The sequence below is a fragment of the Plecotus auritus genome, assembly GCF_963455305.1.
Source record: "Plecotus auritus genome assembly, chromosome: 8".
In the NCBI taxonomy this organism is placed as follows: Eukaryota; Metazoa; Chordata; class Mammalia; order Chiroptera; family Vespertilionidae; genus Plecotus; species Plecotus auritus.
Genome location: NC_137782.1, coordinates 25,929,784 through 25,950,940, shown reverse-complemented (window position 1 = coordinate 25,950,940; position 21,157 = coordinate 25,929,784). Strand labels below are relative to the sequence as shown.

The 21,157-nt window shown below is 50.4% G+C and overlaps 2 protein-coding genes across 16 annotated transcripts in view; one reads left to right on the top strand and one right to left on the bottom strand.

Moving 5' to 3' along the window:
* Positions 1-4,182, top strand: part of ADA (adenosine deaminase) — a 107,860-nt gene extending 103,678 nt beyond the window's left edge. For 4 of the 11 annotated variants that reach the window (XM_080685754.1, XM_080685760.1, XM_080685758.1 and 1 more), the window contains exons 7-12: positions 186-257; positions 342-443; positions 656-720; positions 2,069-2,198; positions 3,046-3,148; positions 3,509-4,082. In XM_080685754.1, coding sequence (XP_080541880.1) covers positions 186-257; positions 342-443; positions 656-720; positions 2,069-2,198; positions 3,046-3,148; positions 3,509-3,522 — 486 coding nt within the window. In that variant the 3' untranslated portion in view covers positions 3,523-4,082. Of the gene's footprint in view, positions 1-185; positions 444-655; positions 721-2,068; positions 2,199-2,897 lie in introns of all 11 variants that reach the window. The other 7 variants (XR_013961499.1, XR_013961500.1, XM_080685757.1 and 4 more) reach the window with 5 other exon arrangements.
* Position 4,183: 1 nt separating this feature from the next.
* Positions 4,184-21,157, bottom strand: part of PKIG (cAMP-dependent protein kinase inhibitor gamma) — an 83,970-nt gene continuing 66,996 nt past the window's right edge. For 4 of the 5 annotated variants that reach the window (XM_080685767.1, XM_080685769.1, XM_080685768.1 and 1 more), the window contains exons 3-4: positions 7,696-7,869; positions 4,184-4,926 (exon numbers count right to left, since the gene is read on the bottom strand). In XM_080685767.1, coding sequence (XP_080541893.1) covers positions 4,847-4,926; positions 7,696-7,846 — 231 coding nt within the window. In that variant the 5' untranslated portion in view covers positions 7,847-7,869 and the 3' untranslated portion in view covers positions 4,184-4,846. The remainder of the gene's footprint in view (positions 4,927-7,695; positions 7,870-21,157) is intronic. The other variant, XM_080685771.1, reaches the window with a different exon arrangement.

Below are 21,157 nucleotides of genomic sequence, written 5' to 3'. Positions count from 1 at the left end.
TCTGTGGAAGGAGTGAGGTGCAGGGTTGTGAGTGGGGCTCCGGACAATCACTGCCCGGGTTCAGAGCCTGGCTTCCCACTTCCCAGCTGTTTGACCTTGGTCATGTTCCTTACTTTCCTGAGCCTGCGGGGGGCATCGCTGGGGCCCTCCCTGAGGCACCCACAACCTGGCTCTTGTCCTTCCAGGAGGCTGTGAAGAGCGGCATTCACCGCACAGTCCACGCTGGGGAGGCTGGCTCTGCAGAGATGGTGAAAGAGGTGAGGCGGCCAGCGGCCGGCAGGCTGCGGGCCCTCTCCCTATGCCCGCCTCCCCTCACTGGACTCCCATCTGCTTCCCTGCAGGCTGTGGACAGGCTCCAGACAGAGAGGGTGGGACATGGCTACCACACCGTGGAGGATGAGGCCCTGTACAAAAGGCTGCTGGAGAAGAACATGCACTTTGAGGTGGGAAGCTAGGAGGGGCCTGGGAGCCGAAGGAGAGTGGGCACTCAAGCTGCCAGGTGGTGGAAGACTGGGACGGATGGCTCATGGGAGTCGGCAACAGGGAGGCCAGTGTGACCATGGCCCGAATAGGTGGCTCCAGGCCCGGGGCATGGGGGCGTAGGCCGAGCACCCTGGGATGTCTATGCCAGCCACACGCCTGCTTACTCTTCCAGGTCTGCCCCTGGTCCAGCTACCTCACGGGCTCCTGGAAGCCGGACACGGAGCACGCAGTCGTTCGGTGAGGCTCGCTCCCCTGGGGCCGGTTCAGTCTTGTACCAGGAGAGCACATGGTGGCAGAAAATGCAGGGACTGGGCACCAGCTGTGCTGGGTCTCCTGATACAAAATCTGTCTGAATCCTTGAGAAGCAGGTTTACTATCCTTGTCTTACAAATGAGGACTCCAAAGCTCGGATGTGCTGTAACCTGACTACATAGCAGAGCTGGGGGCCCTGTAGCCCATTGAGCTACACCAGGATGTCCTGCTGCCCCAAGAGAAACTGGCAGTCCAGACCCTGCCTCCGAGGGGTCAGGAGGATGAGTGCCTCCTGCTCACGTGGGCTCTCTTGGCTCCTCTGGGCATTCCCACAAGCACCATCCTGAAGCTTTTCCCTGGAGGCCTGTCCCATCCCACACTGCTCCACCCCGCAGTCCAACGCACAGCCGTGGCCCGTCTTCAGGCCGTCCTTTGTCTAAGCCCTAGGGGTGGCATCAGGCCTTGGGAGGGCAAAGCCACCTGTCCCTGACCCAGGATGAGGACGGCAAGAACTCGGGGTGATCACGGTCAGGCCAGCACTGGCCTGTCTGCCAAGCTTATGCGGAGGGAAGGTGCTCGGGCTCCGATGTTGATTACAAGGGGGTGCTGAGCTCAGCTTTAGGGAAGAGGAGTGTGCAGTACGTGGCTTATCCGGAGAGGTTCTTGGAGGCACATGGGCGTACAGCCTGTGGGCTGTGGAAAAATTCAAGAGCCATCTACCCAGACATGGGGGTTGAAGAGAGAAGTGATGGCCTACAGAGATGGGGAGGAAGAGGGCCTAACAGAGAACCCAGGAGGAAGTGACAGTTATGGGGCAGGCAGGAGGAAAGCCAAAGTGTGGTGTCTGGGAATTCGAGGGAAAGGGTTCCATGAACAGTCAACAGTGCAGTAAGAGCCGGAAGGTCCACTGGGCTAAGACCGTGGGCAGGGACTGTGCCATGAAGTTTCTAGAGAAGCAGAGCCCAGCGGGATTAAGGACGGTTAGGGTTAGGCTAGGGCTAGGGCACTGACAATTCTCCCAGAACGTTGGCTGTGAAGGGGATGGCTAGAGAGGGTGGTAGCTGTAGAGGGGTGCTGTGTCTCCCCAAGCCACCATTCTAGCACCCCCTCTTCCCCCGTTGCCTGGTTCTGGCTTGATCAGATGGCTTGTCTTGAGTTCCTAGTTATGTGGCCTTGCATAAGTCACCCAAGTTCTCTGAATTTGTTTCTTCCTCTGCCTGAGGAGATCTCCCAGGTGTGTTTAAAGATGATGTGAGGCTCAAGGAGGATGTCAGGGTCGATAGGCAGTGACTGTTCACAAGAGAGTAAAGGGAGGCTCTTCCCCCACATCTAGGTTCAAGAAGGACCAGGCTAACTACTCGCTAAACACGGATGACCCGCTCATCTTCAAGTCTACCCTGGACACTGATTACCAGATGACCAAACAGAAGATGGGCTTTACCGAAGAGGAGTTTAAGAGACTGGTGAGTGGGTGTGGGCCCTGTCGGCCTTGACTCTGGGCTCCGGGACTGTGAGGCCTGCAGGGCCTGGAACCTCTGAGGATGAGGAGTGGTTTACCTTAATAGGTCAAGCCAAGCCAGATCTAGTTAGATGCCTTCCACAGAGTGACGTACTGACCTGGGACCAGGTGTTTCATCCTTTGCTTGTCCTCAAAGACTCTGATGAAAGCCACCCACCCTCTCCCCAAAGAAGTGTGGTCAGCTATAAAATTCTGCACTTTCAAGCCGTTCACAGACCCCAGGGTTGAGCTCTTGATTTTTAGATGTTACACTTTCCCAAGCCTGTCTCTGCAGGACTATCTCTTTGGCCCCCTACATCCCACCCTGCCTCTCAAAGTTTCTCCAACTTCATTCTCACATTACTGTATCATGGAGTGCCACTTTAAAAAATTTTTTAAAAATATTTTTATTGATTTTAGAGAGGAAAGGAGAGGGAGAGAAACATCAATGATATGAAAGAATCAGTAATTGGTTGCCTCCTGCATGCCCCACACTGGGGATTGAACCTACAACCTAGGCATGTGCCCTGACCAGGAATCAAACCATGACCTCCTGGTTCATAGGTTGATGCTCAACCACTGAGCCACACTGGCTGGGCTAGGGCTAGGGCTAGTTGGAGTGCCACTTTGAGATCACAAAACGGCAAGGTCTCTGCTCTGGCAGTTATTCACCTTACCGTGGACAAGTCCCTTCCTCTCCGAGCTTAATCAACTGCCCGCGTTCAGTGAAGAGAGCGGACTATCACGAGATTGCCACAGGATCCCTTCCACATTCTCTGGTTCCATGTTGTCTGCCATTGTGGCCCTTCCAGAATATCAATGCGGCAAAGTCCAGTTTCCTCCCAGAAGATGAAAAGAGGGAGCTACTGGATCTGCTCTATAAAGCCTACGGGATGCCACCTTCGGCCTCTGCAGGTATGTTCCTGTCTGCGCTTCTGGGACACTGACTGCCTGGCTCGTTTAGCTTTCTGTGGGACCCCTGGCAAGACGTCCTCTCTTGGTAGCACCAAGGACTTGTAATGGCGCCTGGGCACAGGCCCTGGCTGGGGCAGCCTTTCCCCACCCTGGCCTACCTTCTGTGTAATGCTGTCTTGAGGCTGGTCTGAGGGGGGAGACTTTTTGAAGGTCTTCGTTGTTCCGCTCCTTCCTGTGTGGCTTGGCATTCTCGGGCTCTAAGTCTCTGCAGGGGACGCCTGTGGCTCTAATGTTCTGTGATTTTATGCCCTGGGGACTGGGACTTGCCTAATCTTCCTGCTTCTCTGACCCGGTCAGCAGGGCAGCAACCGTGAAGGCATCGCAGGCGCCGCTCCGAGCCGCACCCTGTGGATGGAGACTTCATAGCTCTGGGGGGTCAAGGGACACCCACCTTTCCTCCTCTGGGAAGACCATGATTTCCATAGTCAGCACTGATGCTACTTGAAGCCTGTGTGCCCCTGCTGACCCCCACACAGCGTGGATGGTCAAGTCCCTCCTCTGGGTATGAAACCCTCCTCCTCTGGTGGTTTATGTGGAAAAGCCGGTGCTCAATAAAGAAGCCAACGGCTGGTGTCGTGCAGCACGTGATGCATGGTCTTGGGCAGGACGACTGGGCGGGGTGAGAGAGAGGAGCGTCTAGGGCAGCCTGCCCAGTAGCGGGTGTGACTGGGAAGCCAGAGCTCCCGTGCTGGGGGGAGGGCCCACGCCTGCCCGCCCTCCCGAAGCAGCCAGGCTTCTCTCTAGGAGTTGTCTGCTTACAGGTTCCCTGAACTCTCAGCCCCTGCCGTTCTAGGTTCCTGAAGCTGGACTGGTGAGAGAGAGGGTAAGAGGGAAGAAGACCCTCGGACACCAGCATCTGCTCAGGTATTTTCTTTCTGTGGGAGCTGAGGCAGCAACGGATTGTAGCCAACTGTGGACGTGGCCTAGCCCCTGCTTTTGCTATTTAACAGAGAAATAATAATCTTAAACCAGTCACACAAATCACCAGCATTTATTTCCTGGGTCCCAGGTGTTATTTATCTTGGTAGAAAGGAAGGACAGAGTTGATCAGGTAGTTTTGAGCACAAAAATCCCTTCCCTAAAACTGGATCTGTAAAGCTCCAGGAGGGAACCTCAGCTGCATAGACACGTGGAATTTAGATTAAAATGGCTTTCACAAAAAAGTGAATTGTCAGCTCCTTCCCTCTATGCTGAAAAAGGTTTACAACTTTTTTAAAGTTTCTTTTTTAAAAAAGGGATCAGATCAGAAGGTCTTGACCTAGATGGTTGGTTTTGGAGAAGAGGGGGCAGAACTGGGACATGGTCCCTGCCCAGGTCGCCTAGGAGAAGAGCTGCCTTGGGTGGGTGCTCACCCAGGTGAGCAGGACCCAGCCCGAGTCTCAGTGCCCAATGAATAAATAACATCCTGTGGTTATAGTGTCTTAAAAGTGTACCTGGGCACGGTGAGGAGGTGGTAGCGTGGAGCCTGTGGGTGTGGGAAGAGGGCCTTCCCAGGGTGAGGGCCTCTGGGGGTGCCTCGGTCTGACCTTGCTTGCCTGGAACACGGGGCTCAGAAGAGGCTGTTGGGCCAGTGCCAGGACTCCCTGTCCAGGTGGGGACAGCAGGTCTCTCTTCCAGCCTCCTTGGGCAAGGTCAGACTCAAGATGAGGTGGTCCCGTCACTGCTCTCAGGCTGGTTGCTAGCCTCCTTGTCTGGGGCACCTGCCTCCACCTGTCCGTCTGGAGAGAAGAGGAAGAGGAACATATACACAAATGTAAAGCACAGGAGATAGGGAAGGGCCCAGCCAAAATGGTAACAGTGGATGAGCCCTGGGTGCAGGATAAGAGCTGGCTGAGAGGTGATGGCAGCCGAAGGGAACTGGAGCCTTGTCTCTAACATCTCAATGCTTACAAAGAAAATGCATGTGGCACTATTAGCATCATTAAATCAATTAAAGGCCAGGATCATGGATGGATACTAAAAGCAACAGGCGAAGGGCTGTGCAGGTTCTCCAGGAGGAGAGGGCAAATGGGAGGTCCCAGCAAGTAACAGGTGCTCAGTGAATGGTAGTTCTTAGAAGACAGAAAAAGGCATCAGACTAGGCCAGCTCGGGAGAGTACCAGGGTATGGCCTGCATCAGAGTTAGGGGTGGAGCCTGCGACTGTTTCATTCTGCGGTGTCCTCACCAGACCAGCTGAACCTCCCTCTCTGGCCTCTGTCTTTGCATCCTCAGTCTAAGCCTTTCCCATGACTAAGAACCACCACCCTGTACCGAGCTCCATGCAACCCACCCAGCAGCCTGGGGTGTGATTAGGGGCTTGATACAGGTGAGAAAACTGAGGCTCAGAGAGGTGAATTGATTTGCCTGAGATCAAGTGATGGAGGGAGCCAGTGTCCTTTCCAGGAAGTTCAACTCCTGCCAAGCAGCATCGCTGGGCTTTATAAAGGCCTGTCGTCATCAACACGGCATCATTTTGCCCTTGCAGGAGTCTTGGGAAGCAGGTGTTAGTAGGAGCAAGTGGTGCAGGCAGAATTTGGACATCTGTCTCTCTGCCAGGCTACCTCCTATCCTGGGTGGTGCTCGTAGCAAAGGCTTGGTCCCAGAGGGTCCTTCTGGCCCCTCCAGAAGCCTGACAATTTAGATGGCACTTTGGGCAAGTTTCCCAGCTTGCAATGCCTTATTTGGCCCTGAGCCTCCTGCTCCAGCAGGTAGAAAACATCTTGTTAGATTCCATAGTAATCTCTGCTCTGCCATTTCCTTGCTGTGGAATCCTGGACAACATTTAATCTCTCTGAGCCTCTGCTTCCTGATCCATAAAGTGAGGATGATGACACCTCTGCCTGTTCATGAAGGGGTGTGCTGGGCCTGCATGTGACCATTTGACACATGAGAATGTCTCAACCAATGGTAATGCTTCCTCTGTGCCAGTTCCGGCTCTCCTGGCCCGAGGAGAAGGGCCTTAAGCACTTTCCTCTCCAACCAGCACCCTTGGGACTTTTGGGGCTCATTTCAGAGCACCATTTGAAGATGTGTCACAGTTACCCCCTGCCAGACAGTGTCCTCATTTCTTCAGGCCTTGTCCTTATAAGGCCAAGGAAGGAAAGATTTGTGCTCCTCACATAAGGAAATATCAGGGAAGACAAGGTTTGCACTTAGCATGCTGTGCATCAGTTTCCTGGGGAAGCTTTAAGCAAACATTCTGAGCAGTGGGATCAGATTCTCTGGATTGCCACTCCAGAGAGTGCCGGACTGAGCACGGAGGGGCTGCCTGCGGAAACTGCTCAGAGCAGGGCTCCTCGGCCAGTCTGGCCTGCACTCCACCATGAGTGCTTCACTTCCTTGGAGTGAGCGCTATTCCTTTATCGGGTCCTTTTTAATACCAGTCACCCTGGAAGGAAAATGCACCTGCTAGGAGACACCTCAGAGAGTTTGAATTGGATGGGAAAACAGGTTTTAGAAGGGACTGGGCCCATGACAAGTGGCTGCAACTGCTGAGGTAGAGGGAGACTGAAACAGCTCACCAGAGCTGAGGATACAGAAGCCCTGGCAGCATGCCCATGTGGCAGCTGGACAGTGAACAGCCATTGACTAGGCACCTCGACCAAGTTCCAAATGTTGCCAGGCACCACGGGCACAAGACAAAGATCTTGTGTGGGAGAAGCTCACAGCTGGAGAAGGGGCACTGTGCTGAGAGCGATTAGAAGCAAGAGGATGTGCCTGGCCCTGCCTGAGAGGGGGGTGGTCAAGGAAGGCCTCTCGGCAGAGCAGCTGGGTTTCTGAGAGTGAGGGGGAAAGCCAGGGAGGGCTGGACAGAGGAAGCATGGTGTTCAGCCCATAGGGGCTTTTGAGAACAGAAGTACGTTCCTCGGGCTGGACCAGAAGCACCACGGGAGAACGATGAGCTGAGGCGAGCAGGTGAGACGGGGGGAGCTCATGTGCCTGGGTGGGGAGTGTGGGCCACGTGGTAAGGGGGGCTGACAGAACAGAGAAGGGATGTGGGTTGTGTCCCTTGGGCAGGGTGCTGGGGGAAGCCAGGTTCCCATTCACTTGCTGGTGACCCTGAGCAAGCTACCCACTTCTCTGCACGTATTTGTCCAGATTAAATAACATGACAGGGTTGGCCCATGCCCCCACAAAGTCGTCTCTGTTCTATACTCCGGGGAAGGAGGAGGGGAAGAAGGGAGGGAGATGGTGGGGAGGGGCATCACAGAGGGGACAGCAGATGTGGTTTCCTCCACTTACTCATTCAGCCTGTGGTTGCCAAACACCTGCTTTTGCCAGCAGAACAGAGGCCCCTGCTCTCCTGGAGCTCATATTTAAACCCAGGAGCCCTCGTCAGAGTGCTGAGAAGTCATGTGACCAGGGAGGGCCAATCAGAGCTGTCAGAGAAAACCCCTTTGAGCACCTGGTATCTGAACTTGGGCATGAGGTGGCAGCCACAGGGCTGGGTGGCGGCTGTCTAGCCGTGGAAACAGGGAGACGTGCGAAAGTGCTGAAGGATTCTGACCTGCCCCCTCCAGTGCCAGCTCGCCCATGTCTCCAGCCAGCTTCCTCACACTCACGGCCTCCGAGTCTCCCTGGATGTCAGGGACCGCATTCCGACGGCCTGTCCGGTCACAGGAGATGAAGTCCGAGTAGGAGGACTCGACCTCCATCATGCCTGTCGCATCGTTCTTCAGGCCTGTGGGGACAAGGGCAGAAGGGCAGTGAGTCCAGGTGCATCTGGCAGGGAAGACATAGCTCTGGTCTCCAACACCAATGTCTTGACAAAAATGTAGTTTGGAGGGTGAATCAACAGGACCTGGTGTTTGAATGATGGGGAAGAGAGCTTTCTGAGATGAAAAGTAGGTGGACAGAAGTATGGTTTCCTGAGAGGAGGAGTACTTTGGGGAGTGATGGCAGGTGAAGATTCAGAGTTCCATTTGACATATTAACTCTGAGATGCTGTGAGCCCTTCAAGGGGAAATGCAGAGGAGGCCAAAGAGAGATGGAGTATGGCATGGGGAGGAGAGGTAGGCGATTAGAAGTCAAGGCCACAGAGATGGTGGCTAACCCTGGTTAGTTACATAGCCTAGACAGAGGAGAGAAACATACATGTAAAGAGCCATATACTTTTGAAAAATTATGTGGGGATCATACTATACATTGTATTTTTATAGCCTACTCTTTGGAACACTCTGAAACATGTCATTGTACCATGATTTGATCTGTCCCCTAGAAAAAAAACATGGAGGTACTTTTCAATTTCACACCATTACAGACACTACTTTATTCCTAGAATTGCTGAGCTAAATGGAAGGATGAAATAATTTTAAAACTTTGTTTTGACACATTTCCAAGTTGCCTTCCCGAACGCACAGTGGGACAGGTAGGGGATCCGACTGCCCATGCAGTCAATAATCCGCATATAACCAAAGTCAGCCTCAGCATACTCAGATTCCCAACTGCCAGCTGGCCCTGAAGAATACAGGCCTGAAATGCGTGGGTCAACTGAAAAAAATCCACGTGTAAATGGACCCACACATTGTTCAAGAATCATCTGGTAATGATAAAAACAATGAGGGGAAAAAACCTTATAAATTCATTACCGTTCCTACTTATATTCCCATTAGCAGCACATGAGACTGTCCATTTATCTGCACCCTTACCAACAAGTATTGCTATTATGTGAAAAATGCCAGTGTTCTGTAGTGTGAGGATGTTTACTGCATGTGGTCAGTAATGGCGAACCGTAGGGAGTCACCTGTATGTCCAGCAGGAAGCTAGGCATTACATGAGTTATAAAGTATTCATAAAAAGAAACGCACCAGATGGACCAGTACTGACATAACAGTTTATCTCAGAACCCTTGCTAACTGCAAAATGTAGGTTGCAAAACAACACCTAAAATAAAACCCAGTTTCTGTGGTGAAAGATAGCAGATATGAGCAGAAAAAAACAACCACCTGTCAAGTGTGATTCTTTGGGACTAAAGGGACCTTTCCCTTCTGAGACAATACTTTTATTTTCTTATTGGTCCGTTTTTGTAAAGGTAAAAGATTTTATCCGTTCACGTTATTGTGTAATGCTTTCAGAAGGTACGTGATATTGGCAGATGTGCCCCAAAGTGCCCAGGGTGGGGCTCGATAAGTGCTTTAGGGAATGTGTGTGTGTGTGTGTGGGGGGGGGGCGGAGAGAGGGAGAGAGGAGGGCTGGCTAGAATGACATCACAATATCTAGTTCAGAAGAGACACCTGGAGATAAATTGGGGGCACTCAGAGATTAGGCATGGGAGACAAGGAGGTGTCCATTAGTAGGAAAAAGAGAGTGACCCTGTGTTGTGAGCCTGGTTCTGCCACCGGACCTTGGGCAAGATAGCGCCTGTTACCCCATCTGTTAAAGGTGGGGCTGCATTCTGTCTAAGGTAATCCCCCCAAGCTCCAGCAGAGGGCGCGCCCAGCCTGGCCTTGGCTGCCTTGAGAGAGATTGCCCTAGTTGTGCTTTGTCTCCTCCTCATCCTCAGCAAGAAACAAACAACAAAAACCTCTCCAAAGTCCCAGCGGTGGTTCCTTCTGCAGGTCACAGACGTTTCGGTCCTGCACTCTCCCTCTGGGTAAACTGCCCAAAGCTTCAGAACAGGGGCATGGCCTGCTGCATAGCAGTAATAACAGAATAAAAATGGTAATTCTGACAATAAGTAAAGATAATATTCACCAAGTCATTCTGTTTTCCATACCTCACTTAACTGTCCCAACAGCTCTCTGAGGTCAGTGAGGTAAACGTATAACCACGACTCAGAAAGACCTCAGGTGGGCCCCTCTAGCTCGTAGGCCCAGCCTCTTCCTCCACGACATGCCTGTTGCCTGCAGGAAGGAACAGACCCTGTGCAGCCACACCATCTCCCCAAGCCCTGTAGTCTGAGCTCTTTCCTCCAACTAGAGTGTTGGCTCCCGGAGAATAAGGATTTTTATTTGGATTTTCATCACGCCAGACTGAAAAGCCTAATCCTGGCAGCTAAGCCACATGCTCTGGCTGCTCCATCCTTGGATTCTCAACCAGCACAAAACTGACGTTCAGTAATACTCCTCAAATTATTGTGAATCGGTCTGTCTGCCTTCCCACTATCCCTCTTTTCCTGTCTGTGGGGACGATCAAGCGACTCCTCCGGACTATTGCGAAAGGCTCTGTCCACTGTAGGCTGCTGTGCTGATGTTCTTGCCTGTTACCGCTAAGAACTGACACGGTGGGATGGAGGTCAGCTCCAGCTAAAAGGAACAGACACCCTGGGCGCTGGCTCCCACCTCTGCCTGGCTAATCGGTGCAGGAAGCTGACCCTCCTGGCTGGAGAGGGAAGTGTGCCAAGGTCAAAGCCCAATCCTGGAAAACACCACCCAAGCCGACAAGCTCTGGCCGCCACACTGCATCCCCGCAGGGAACAGCGGTTCCAAAGGTGGGCCTGGGGTGTGTGTCTGGGGGCTCTCTGACCTGCAGTGCAAGCACATTGTTTTGTTTTTCTTCAACATTTGTATTCTTCCCTCACTCTGTTCTTTAAAGTCAACAGCAATTGTGGACATAAAGAATCCTCTGAGTTGGTCATTCTCAGACTGTTCATAAGAGTGTCAACTGTCAGGACTTCTCTGGGGAGTAACTTGACAAGATGCATCAAGAAAACTCGACTTTTTCCCAGATCCTTGAGCCACAAAGTCAGTATGTCTACTAAATCAGCTTATAATAACTTATTCTAAGAAAATAATCCCAGTTGTGCATGAAGATCAATGTACAAAGATGTTTATCACAGTATTATTTATACTAGTCAAAAACTAAAGACACCAAAATGTGTTCCTAAATGGACAACAGAGATGTCTGTACATATTTAATTAATGCAAGTGAAATACCAGTGAAATACCAATCAGGCATTAAAATATTTGTGAATATTTTTTAAAAACATGGGGAAGTGTTCACATATTAAATGAAGAAGAATCTCAATGATGTGACCACATATATTAATACTATGTAATTCAATTATGAGTGATTTAAATACTTTTTGTATTTTCTAAATTTTTACAGTGAAAGCGTTCACTTTATTTTAAAATTATTTCATTTTTGAATATGTGTGCATGTGGTGTAAAACTGAAAAGATACAAAAGGAAAAGAGTAAGCCTGGTAGCTTCTCACAGGCACCCTCCCCAGGCAAGCACTGTCCTATGTCCTCCTAGAAATACTCTACGCAATACACATGTTCCATCACTCCACCCCTCCCTTCCTCCCTTTGTCTTCTTATTTAAAACAGAAAATTGTTTTCCATCTTGCTTTTTTCATTTACAAATACATCCTGAAAACAATTCCAGATCACCTTGAAGCCACCGGGCACTGATCATACCAATCAATAAAGCATGAGAATGGTCCATTTTTGTTGGGTGATATCAGTAAAACTGTCCTTTTGACATTTTTGTTCAGCTCCTTTGTTTTTTACTGTTTAATGGTACATAGAAGGCCAAAGCCTATATACTGCCTTCTTTTGTGCTTTATGGTGCCGAGTGGAACGTAACTTCCACAGAAGTGGTGACTTGGCTGGCATGTGCGCTGCTGTATCTGAGAGGCCTAGCACATGGTTGAAGCTCAATGAATATTTGATGAATGAGTGATATTCTAGATTCCAGGGTAGAAAGGGCCACAGGGTGTGCAGCTCTACATCATAATGGTGGCCAAGGTCTGGCTCAAGCTCCATGCGACTCCTGTGGAGTGCCTTCCTCTCTCCCAGCTTCCAGGTTGAGATATACAGTAATCTCTAAGTCTCTTTAGTCCTGACATTCCATTCATCCATCCATTCTATTTTCTGAGCACCTTCTGTATGCCCTGCAGGCACTTTGCCAGGTATGGAGCATACACTGAAGCCTAAAGAGACACTTATAATTTGAAAAGAGAAAAAGGCAGTGACCAGGGAAATGACTCTATCACCACAGATTGTGGAAAGTGCCAGGAAGAAGAGAGCAGGGTTCTGTGTGTGTGGAAGGTTCAGTTAAAGATCATATGGTCAGGGGAGGCCTCCTTGGGGGGGTGACCCTGGGCTGAAATCTACAATACAGTTGGAGGGAGGGTGATCCAGGCAGAGCTAACAGACCATCTGGCCTGTGGTGATCCAAGATCTATCTTAGCTCGAGCCCTAACGGGTGCTAAGAGTGCTTCCCCTTTCCTCTTCCTCGCCCTCAGTAGGTGTTGGTGCCTTCCTGGGGTCTGGAAGCTTGTGAGGCACTTGACTGACCCTGAATGCCCCGTCAAAAGAGAGGAGTCTTCTACTCAGGTCCCCAGACTCTCCCTTGTGGCCCAGGGTCAGAGGCTGTGGCTCCTACAGGTGCTTGCTCTGGTGACGGTTTCCCCAAAGGAAGCCACCTTCTCCCTTGCTTTTTCATTCTCCCCAGCTTTGTAAACTGAAGAGGCTCCAGACTCTGCCAAAAGCTACACAGTCTGTTCCAAGTCTGCAGCTGAGTCCTCAGTGCACAGCAGATTCCATTACAGCTCCAAATTGTTTTCCAAATATACCAGAAAGGTCATTTCCTGTTTTCTTTTTCTTTTTAAAAATTAAATATTTGCAGAGACCATACGAAGAGAAAGCAGACGTTTCATGGAGGACGAAGAGCGCAGAGTGGGACTTGGTCCCGTGGGAGAGGCCGCCTGGGGGTGGGGCAAATGCTCTCAAGAGTTTCTCTGAGGGAAGGACTGTGCCAAGCTGATGGAAACACCAGGGCCCACGGAGCTGGCATTCCTCAAATTCAAAGGGAAGCGGCCTCTCTCTGTGAAGGGCAGCCAGAACCAGAGGGGCGCTGAGGCGAGCAGAAAAGGGCCCCAAACCAAGCACATTCCGAGAACCTGGCAAAGGGCAGGGCGGCTGGTTCTCGCCGCGTGCAGCTGGAGTCACCAGAGAGGAGCGGTCCTGCCAGGGCAGTGCCTACTGCCCACTCAGAGCGCAGCCCCTTGGTGAGGTTTCCTTTGGAGGCAGGAAGTCAGGGCCTTGACCTCTGGAGGGCCAGCCCAACAGCCCCAGGACAGGCAGTGGAGAGACAGGTTGTGGGAGTCCTCTCGGTGAGGGGAGGGCAGGGTGCTAGAAGGTCCCCCACTCTGTCCTCCAGGGGCTTCCAGACACCACATCCTCTGGGCCTCCACACAAGTGCCTCCTCCATTAGGGACCTTTGTGTTAGAGGCCCTGGGACCAGGCCTGGGTCCTCTTCTCTGTTTACTTACTCCCTGGGGTTCTTAACTTTTCCCTAAATAGCGTGGGTTGACATCCCCAAATAGCCCCAGCCTGTTTTAAGAGCTCAAGATTCCTGAATCTAACTGCCTATGTCCTCCGCTATCTCACCAGCATCTTAAACCTCACATGGCAAGTCACAGCTTGCTCCGTCCAGCTTCCCCAGCTCTGTGAGGGCACATCTGTCCACACTGCTCACACTGCAAACCTGGATTCCTCCTCCTCCACTTGTGTACAGCCCGTCACCGGGTCCTGTCTCTTCCACTTCCCAAACAGAGCCTGAGTTTGCCCACCTCTGAGCTCCATGTGCACCTCCTGGTCTCCACTAACTCCCACCAGCACCCTCGTCGAGTCCCTGTTTTCCCCCTCGGTCTTCACCCAAGGTCTACTCTCTCCATAGGCAGCCAGGGTGATGTCCTCAGATCAGGCACCAGTCATGTGATTCCTCTGCTTCATTCAACCTTTGATCTTCTTTCATGCCACATCTGGCAAAACCCAAACTCTACACCAGCCCCTGAAACTGCGTGGATCTGCCCTGCCTTCCTCTGTGACCTTCTGTCTCATTTCCACTCTCTTCTGGCCCATTTTGCTCTGACCACACTGGCCCCCGTTTAATTCCTCAAACCAGCTGACTCTTTTTGACCTCAGGTTCCCCATGAGACTGTTCTCTCTGCCTGGAACATTCTCTGTCACTCTGCTCTTTCCAGAGCCTCCTAAGTGGATTTCGGGCCTCGATGTTCCAAACTTTCCTGCTCTAGGCCCTGACATGGGGCCCTGCAGGGAGTGAAGGCTGCCGAATCCCTCTGCCCACCACTACTGCATGTGGAGGCCTGGCTGGCGTCTGGTGCAGTGGCCACAGCAAAGACTGTGGGGTTACCTCAGTTTCTGACCCCACAGCTGAGTGACACCTGACTGCATGCTCCTCTTCTATAAAATGGGGGTGTTACGACTGCCCTGAAAGGTGGCTGGGATTAACCAGAGCCAGCGTGTATGGAGCCCTTACTGCACGCCAGACTGTGCTAAGCATCTTGGAGGCATTATCTCATTTAATTTTGCAGCGACTCTAAGAAGAGGAAGCAATATTCGTGTTCTACCGAAGAAGAAGGTGATGTTAAGTAGCTTGCCCACTGAGTTGGACAGGGTCGAGCCTGTACTATTAGGCTTGGAGGCATGGAGATGAATTAATCATACTTGCTACATAGTGAGGGTCTTTTAAAAAGACCCTTTCCTCCCCTTCGTTCTCCTCTATCCCCAACCTCATAATAAGGTATTTCTGAAGGAAAAGCAAGAAAGCAATGAAAATCCCAAGAAAACATTCGATAATGCGGACGGAAACATACACCCAGGTGCATTTTACCCTTGCTTAAGCAAAATTCTGTTCAGAATTTTCAGCCAGAGGTAAAAATCTTCAGAACCTTTTTAGTGACGTTGGGTTGATGATTCTCTGAATTCTGCCACCATTCTAATTTCTGTTATCTAACTTCACAGCAATGGTAAAATTCGTTTCAGGTACAAACTGTACAACTCTTACCATCCCGGCAGCTACATTTCACCCTGGGCAGGCCTGGGGGTTGGGACAGTGATACAAACTCTTCAATCCCTGAAAGTCTGTGCTTCTCTGGAAAGAGGCAGAATGGTCCAGGAGAATTACTGCTTGGAGACAGTGCTGGGTCTCCCTGGTCTCCCGCTGTTTACGTACTATCAAACTTGGTTCCCAGTCACTGGCAGTTCCCATGGCAGTGTGGAGGGAGGGCAGGAAGGGAAAGTGAGGTCATTTCCAAGCAGGCCAGCCAGAGTCCGGGACTGGCCTGACCCCAGCTCTGCTCGTGCCAGGCTGGCCCATATGCCGAGGCTCTTCCCTCAGGCCTCGGGGGCCTGAGCGTGGAATGCAGGGGTAAATGGGCACCCCTATGGTTGCTCTGAAACATGTCTCAAATTCTCTGACACTCCTCCTATCAAGAGGTGACTCTGAATGAGCTGGCCTTGGTGACTTGCTTCTAAGAGAATGCAACAGAAGTGACGTCGTGTGACTTCCAAGATGAGGTTAGAAATGGTGACACAGCTTCCATCTGGCTCTCTCTTGGGATACTTCTCTTTGGAGCTTTGAGCTGCATCTAGGAAATCGGAGGCTGCTATGCTGTGAAGAAGCCCAAACCAACCCCATGAACGGACCACATTGAGAGTCCTGAGAAAGAGAGAGAGAGTCGGGGCTAGCAGCCCCCAGCTGAGCTGGCCCCTGGCTGCTCCAGCACCAGCCCCTGTCTAACTGCGACTGCATGAGATCCCAGGCAGAACTGTCTAGCGAAGCTATTGCCCAATGCCTGCCCACAGAAACCACGAGAGATAATAAACGACGGCAGTTGTTTTAGACCAGTAGGCACAGAAGGTGACGTGCTCCACAGGAATGGAGGACAGAGTGATCGCTAGTGGTACGTCCAGGTCTGGGGGCCCTCTCGTTCCTCCACAGCGCCACAGGAAGCATGCCCCTCACCCACTGTGGAGAATGGAAGATCTTATATCTCTACAATGCTAATGAACTCCCCCATTCATTCAGGCAACAAAATTTAACTGATCACTCAGTGTGTACCGGGCTTGGAACCAGATGCCATGTTATGAAAACCATTAAGCACCCCTTTGCTCTTGAGGGGAAGTTCCTGGTGTAGTTAGGGAGCCCACATTAACACACTGTATACAAGATTCCCAACCCCTGGGTTCGGTATTCCAGCCCTCCACCCGTCACCTCCAGGCACTGAGTCCTCATGGGGCTGCCAGCCCCCAGCCCAAGTATCCTGTGTAACTCCTATGGCCCAGGGCAGAGATCCCTCAGCCTGAACCCCTTCTTCTCTGACTCAGCAGAAGGGATAAGACCTCCTTGTTTTGCCACTTGCAGCACTTTGACTTCTCCTTCCTAATAATCACTGCACTTGTAATTCACTCAAAAGTCAGCAAATGTATACTGAAGTCTCCCATGAGCCAGGCATGACACAGGCACTGAGGCATTTGTTCATACTGGTCAGGCCCGACTGGTTCCAAGAAGAGTAGGTACCCTGGCTCTCCTTGTTTGTCCCTGTATCCCCAGCACAGTTCCTGACACACAGAAGATGCAAATAAATAAACTCATGTGAACGAATTGATGAACAAATAAACAAACAGACAAAATAAGAACTTAAGAACATCCACCCTCTCAAGCCAGTGATTAAAATAGCCATCTGAGTCCTGGCTCCTGACAAAAAAAATAATAGTGATAATTAACAAAATCAAAATGGCTGCCATTTAGGGGTTGTACAGACTATACTTCAGACATGGTAACAAGTGCTTTCTTCATATCATCTTAGTTATGCTTCAAGTTGCACAGCGTAATTAAATCCCTTTTACACATAATAGGACATACTGGGCCCTGGATTCACATCCAAGACTGGCTGGCTCCTAGGTTCAAGGCCCCAAGGGTGGCACCTCTTTGGCGCAGGGAAGCAGAGGATGTGGGACCCCTAGAAAAAGGTGAGCTTAAAGGGGCTAAAGTGGCAGGAGGGGACTGACTGGGAGAAGAAAGGGAGCTTTCTCCTTTGTTTTCATTCATATCTGTCTCCAACTAGTCATCTGACCTAGAATTTACTCTAGCACTGAGATTTACAGCATATTCCTTCATTACTTCATTCATTCATTCATTCAGTCCTTACAAGTACGACTCTTTCCAGCAATGACACTGACGGTATTTTTAGAAGCACTGCATTATTGAACCCTCCCAATAGAGAGCCCATGGCTCAGAGAAGTAGCATGAGTCATCCAAGGTTCTCCTACTGACTGAATCAGGACTTGAATCTGCGTTTCCTCATTTCTGGTTCAGTGCACATTCTTTAGGACGGTACATTCTGGTGATGGCTCTGCCCTGATGTGGATGATACAGCATCTGTCTCATCCCCATCAGAGAACTGTTATCAAACTCCCTGCCTCTCTGGCTTTTCTCAGCTCAAATGGCCATCCCCACCTGGGTCAAAGAAGGTCACATCCTATGTAATAAAAGCCTAATATGTAAATTGTCCCCTTGGGGGGTCATTCAACTGGAGACCGGGAATTTGACCGCTTGCTATGACGTGTGCTGACCACCAGGGGGTGGCGGAGAACATGGCGGGCATCAGCGACATGCTGTGACCTCTCGCCGGCTACCTGGGGCCTGCTACCTGGGGGCGGGGGTGACAGGGATGGAGGTGTGGTGAGAATGCTGGGTGTCACCAAACTCACTTTCACTCCCCCGCTACCCTCCCCTGGGATGCCAGGGCTCATGTGCCGGGGAAGCCCCCTGCGCTCAGGTGCCGGGTGCCTGCGAGAAGCCCACCCCACACCCACACGGTGTCTTCAGGTGAGCCAGGCCGCAGCTGGGGCTCCCCATGGGTTCACGTAGGAGCCAGTGTGCAAGGCCGGCTGGAGGGAGCCGCTGCCCACAGGGCCCGCAGGGCTTCCGTGCGACGCCACAGGGCGGCCCAGAGGCCAACACTGTGCCCCAGCCCACGGCGTCCAGCTGCACTCACCGCATCTCCGCATGGGGAATTGGGCACTGTGACTCAGGCAGAGGGGTGTTTGGAGACCCGGGGGCCCAGGTGCTGCCCAGGGCCCAAAGGTCAGCAGGGACCTGCCCTTCCACGCCAGATGCTCGCACTTTTATCACTGGCCAAGCCTAGGGACCGCACCTGTGTACCAATTTTGTGCACCAGGCTTCTAGTACTATAATAATGGGGAAGACAGACTTTGAGAGTGATTTACTCAGCTCCTACCACAGTGCTTGCTGCACAGACCTAATTAAATGCTTCCCAAAAGAATGAATGAATGAATGGAGTCAAGAGAGATATACACAGAATCTGCCAACATGAAACACAGCTCAAGACAGTGTGCTGACAGGATTCTGTGTGTGCTGCCTCCTGAATTTCAGAGTGACAGGCATCTACATGAGTGCCCTTCACATCGACAACTACAGCAAGGCAGAGAGAAACCAAGCCTGCGATTCCGATAACAAAAAAGATCCTGTGCTGAACCACCACTGGTTCAGAGGCCAGTGGAGAAAAGTGTGCCCACAAAACCATCGTCCTTTTACAGACAGGCACTGAGAAAGCCTATTTGACAGGTGAGGCTGAGAAGTGGAATTACTCAGAAAAAAACTTGTCTCTTGCTTACATCAACCCCAAATTCGAGCTTGTAGCTTCTTAGCTAATAAAACCATTTATAAGACATTGAGTCAAATTTCATTTGTGTAATTAATCTTTAGGGAATAACTAACTCCAGATCACCAAGATTCCCACACTGTTACTCTTTTAATAATCAAAGTGTTATATGGAGAAAGTAGATTAGTGGTTGAGTAGGACTGGGAAGAATTGGGGGTTGGGAGGGGAATGAGTAAAGGGTGCAGGGTTGCTCTTTGGGGTAATGAAAGTATTCTTACATTGATTACGGTAATGGATGCAGAACTTTGTGAATATATTGAAGGTCACTGAACTGTACACTTTAAATGGGTGAATTGCATGGTATGTGAATTATATCATAATAAAGCTATAAAAACTCATTTGAATTATAATGGATAGAAATTCTTCTCCTGTATTGCACTAATGCATTAATGTACTACTTGCTAACATTTTCTTTTTTCTATTGAATTAATTGGGGTGACATTGGTTAATGAAATTATACAGGTTTCAAGTGTACAACTCTATAATACATCATCTGTATATTGCATCGTGCATTCACCACCCAAAGTCAAGTCTCCTTCTATCACCATTTATCCTCCCTTTGACCCTCTTTTACCTCCCCCTAACCTTTTCTTAATGATTTAAGATCACTGCTGTGTGCATAGTTTTTAAAATCTGGTATAACACAGCAATGCTTTCAGTATTATAATATACAGGGCTGTTTGTCCTACATTAAACAGCCCCATGTTTTTTCTGCTTATTTATTTTCTTCTAACAATGCCTTTTAGTTTTAGTTTAAGCTTGGTGGTTAAGCTCATGTGCTCTGGTGATGTATCACTTACTGAGGTCAGTGTGATCACTTATTGGCTGTGTGATCTCTGCAAAATTACTAGATCTCTCTGTGCCTCAGTTTCTCCCTATGTAAAATAACAGAACCAATCTCAATGGAGGGCTGCGAGGATTACATAAGATAATGTGTATAAAGCATTTAATTCTGTCCTTGGAAATGGTAACCCAGATTGAATTTTAGCTACCAATACTGTTCCTGATGTTGTCAGTATAGCTGCCTTGTGAGCTATGGACCCCAAACCTGAAAATCCACATAATATGTTGAGTATACTCGGCGTGTTCGGTGAAATGTAACAGGGGCTGGGGGTACAATTTCATGACTGGACTTTGGAACACCATGGGATGGCTCTGAGTTTTAGTAATACTAGGTAATTTGTCCCAGTTCACCCTAAAGAGAAAAACCTAAAGGCCTGGTTAGGTCTCACATGACCCTGGTATCTGACAGGCTGGTGCCCAAGGGTACACAGTGGCCCACAACACCTTATGCTCTCTCTAGACCAATGGTCCTTAAAATTCAGAGGTCACAGACACACACACCTGAGAATCGCATGGGTACATACAAAGCTGTACCCACAGTTACAGGGGGCTCCGAAGTCCCAGAAGCCAACCATAGAGCTCTGGTTAAAAAATCCCAGCTCTAGACTTCATACAACCCAAGCACTCTCAAGGTTCGGTGGCTCTAGCCTCTGACGTTCCCACAGCAGCTGAAACAGAAGGCCCTTTGCAGGCTTGCCCTCCTAAAGTGGCCCTGGCCAGATAAACAGTCCTGGGAACAGACTGCCACATCCTAATTACTACAAACATCTGCATCCAGGGGATTCCCAGGGGCACTGAGTCAGAACAGGACGCAAAGCCTGGTGGTTTGGGAAGCTACTGTAGGGCAAGGCCCAGAAGCCCTGCTGATAACTAGCTGGGGAGTTCCAGCCCCAGGGCAGCTGCCCACTGGAGAAGGGGACTCTTGGGAGAGGTGTGGGAGGACGGCTAGGCCATGAGGGGGAATTCAAAGGAGCTGGAAATCCCCCAAACTCCCGGGACTACTAGGACTGGAAGAGAGAAACAAAAGCTGGAGATTCTACCCTAACTGCAAGGAGATGGCACTGAAAGGGGGTGGGCAAGTAGGGGTGAAGGGGAGGTGGATGAAGCATGGGTCACAAGCTGGTAAAAACTGTTAACTTATGCCAGAAATGTTTAGACGCCCTAAAAACATAAACACTGACCCAAGGTGGCCATACCTCCAGGCCACCCATGTTCTGTGCGTTGCGTTTTTCTTCCAACCAGAGGGCACTTGAGCCATCTCTCCTCAGCAGTCGTGGGCTGTGCTCGTTTCTTCGGGCTGGGTTTTGCTTTTGCTCCTCTATCACAGCATTAAAATCACCACAGTGTGCCCTTGTCTTTGTGAAAATAGCTTTATAGCAAACAACTGGTAGATGGGAAAGCTGACATCACACCCATATTTGTAAAAACTCCTGTGTATGATTCCACCTGCTTAAGCAGATGGCTAAAGAAACCATCCTCTTTTAAGCCATCAGAGGCGATTTCTCTTCCTGATGCTATAAAGAAACTGTCTGTAAATGGAATCATGACTGTGAAATTGCAGTGTGATGTCATGTAACTTTTGAAAAGGGTCATCCTGCCTTTTCTTCATGGGGCCAAAATTCCTGTCTAATTTCATTTGGAGCCTCCATCTTGTCTTTCTTCAAACAGAAATAAAGGTTTTTAGGCAA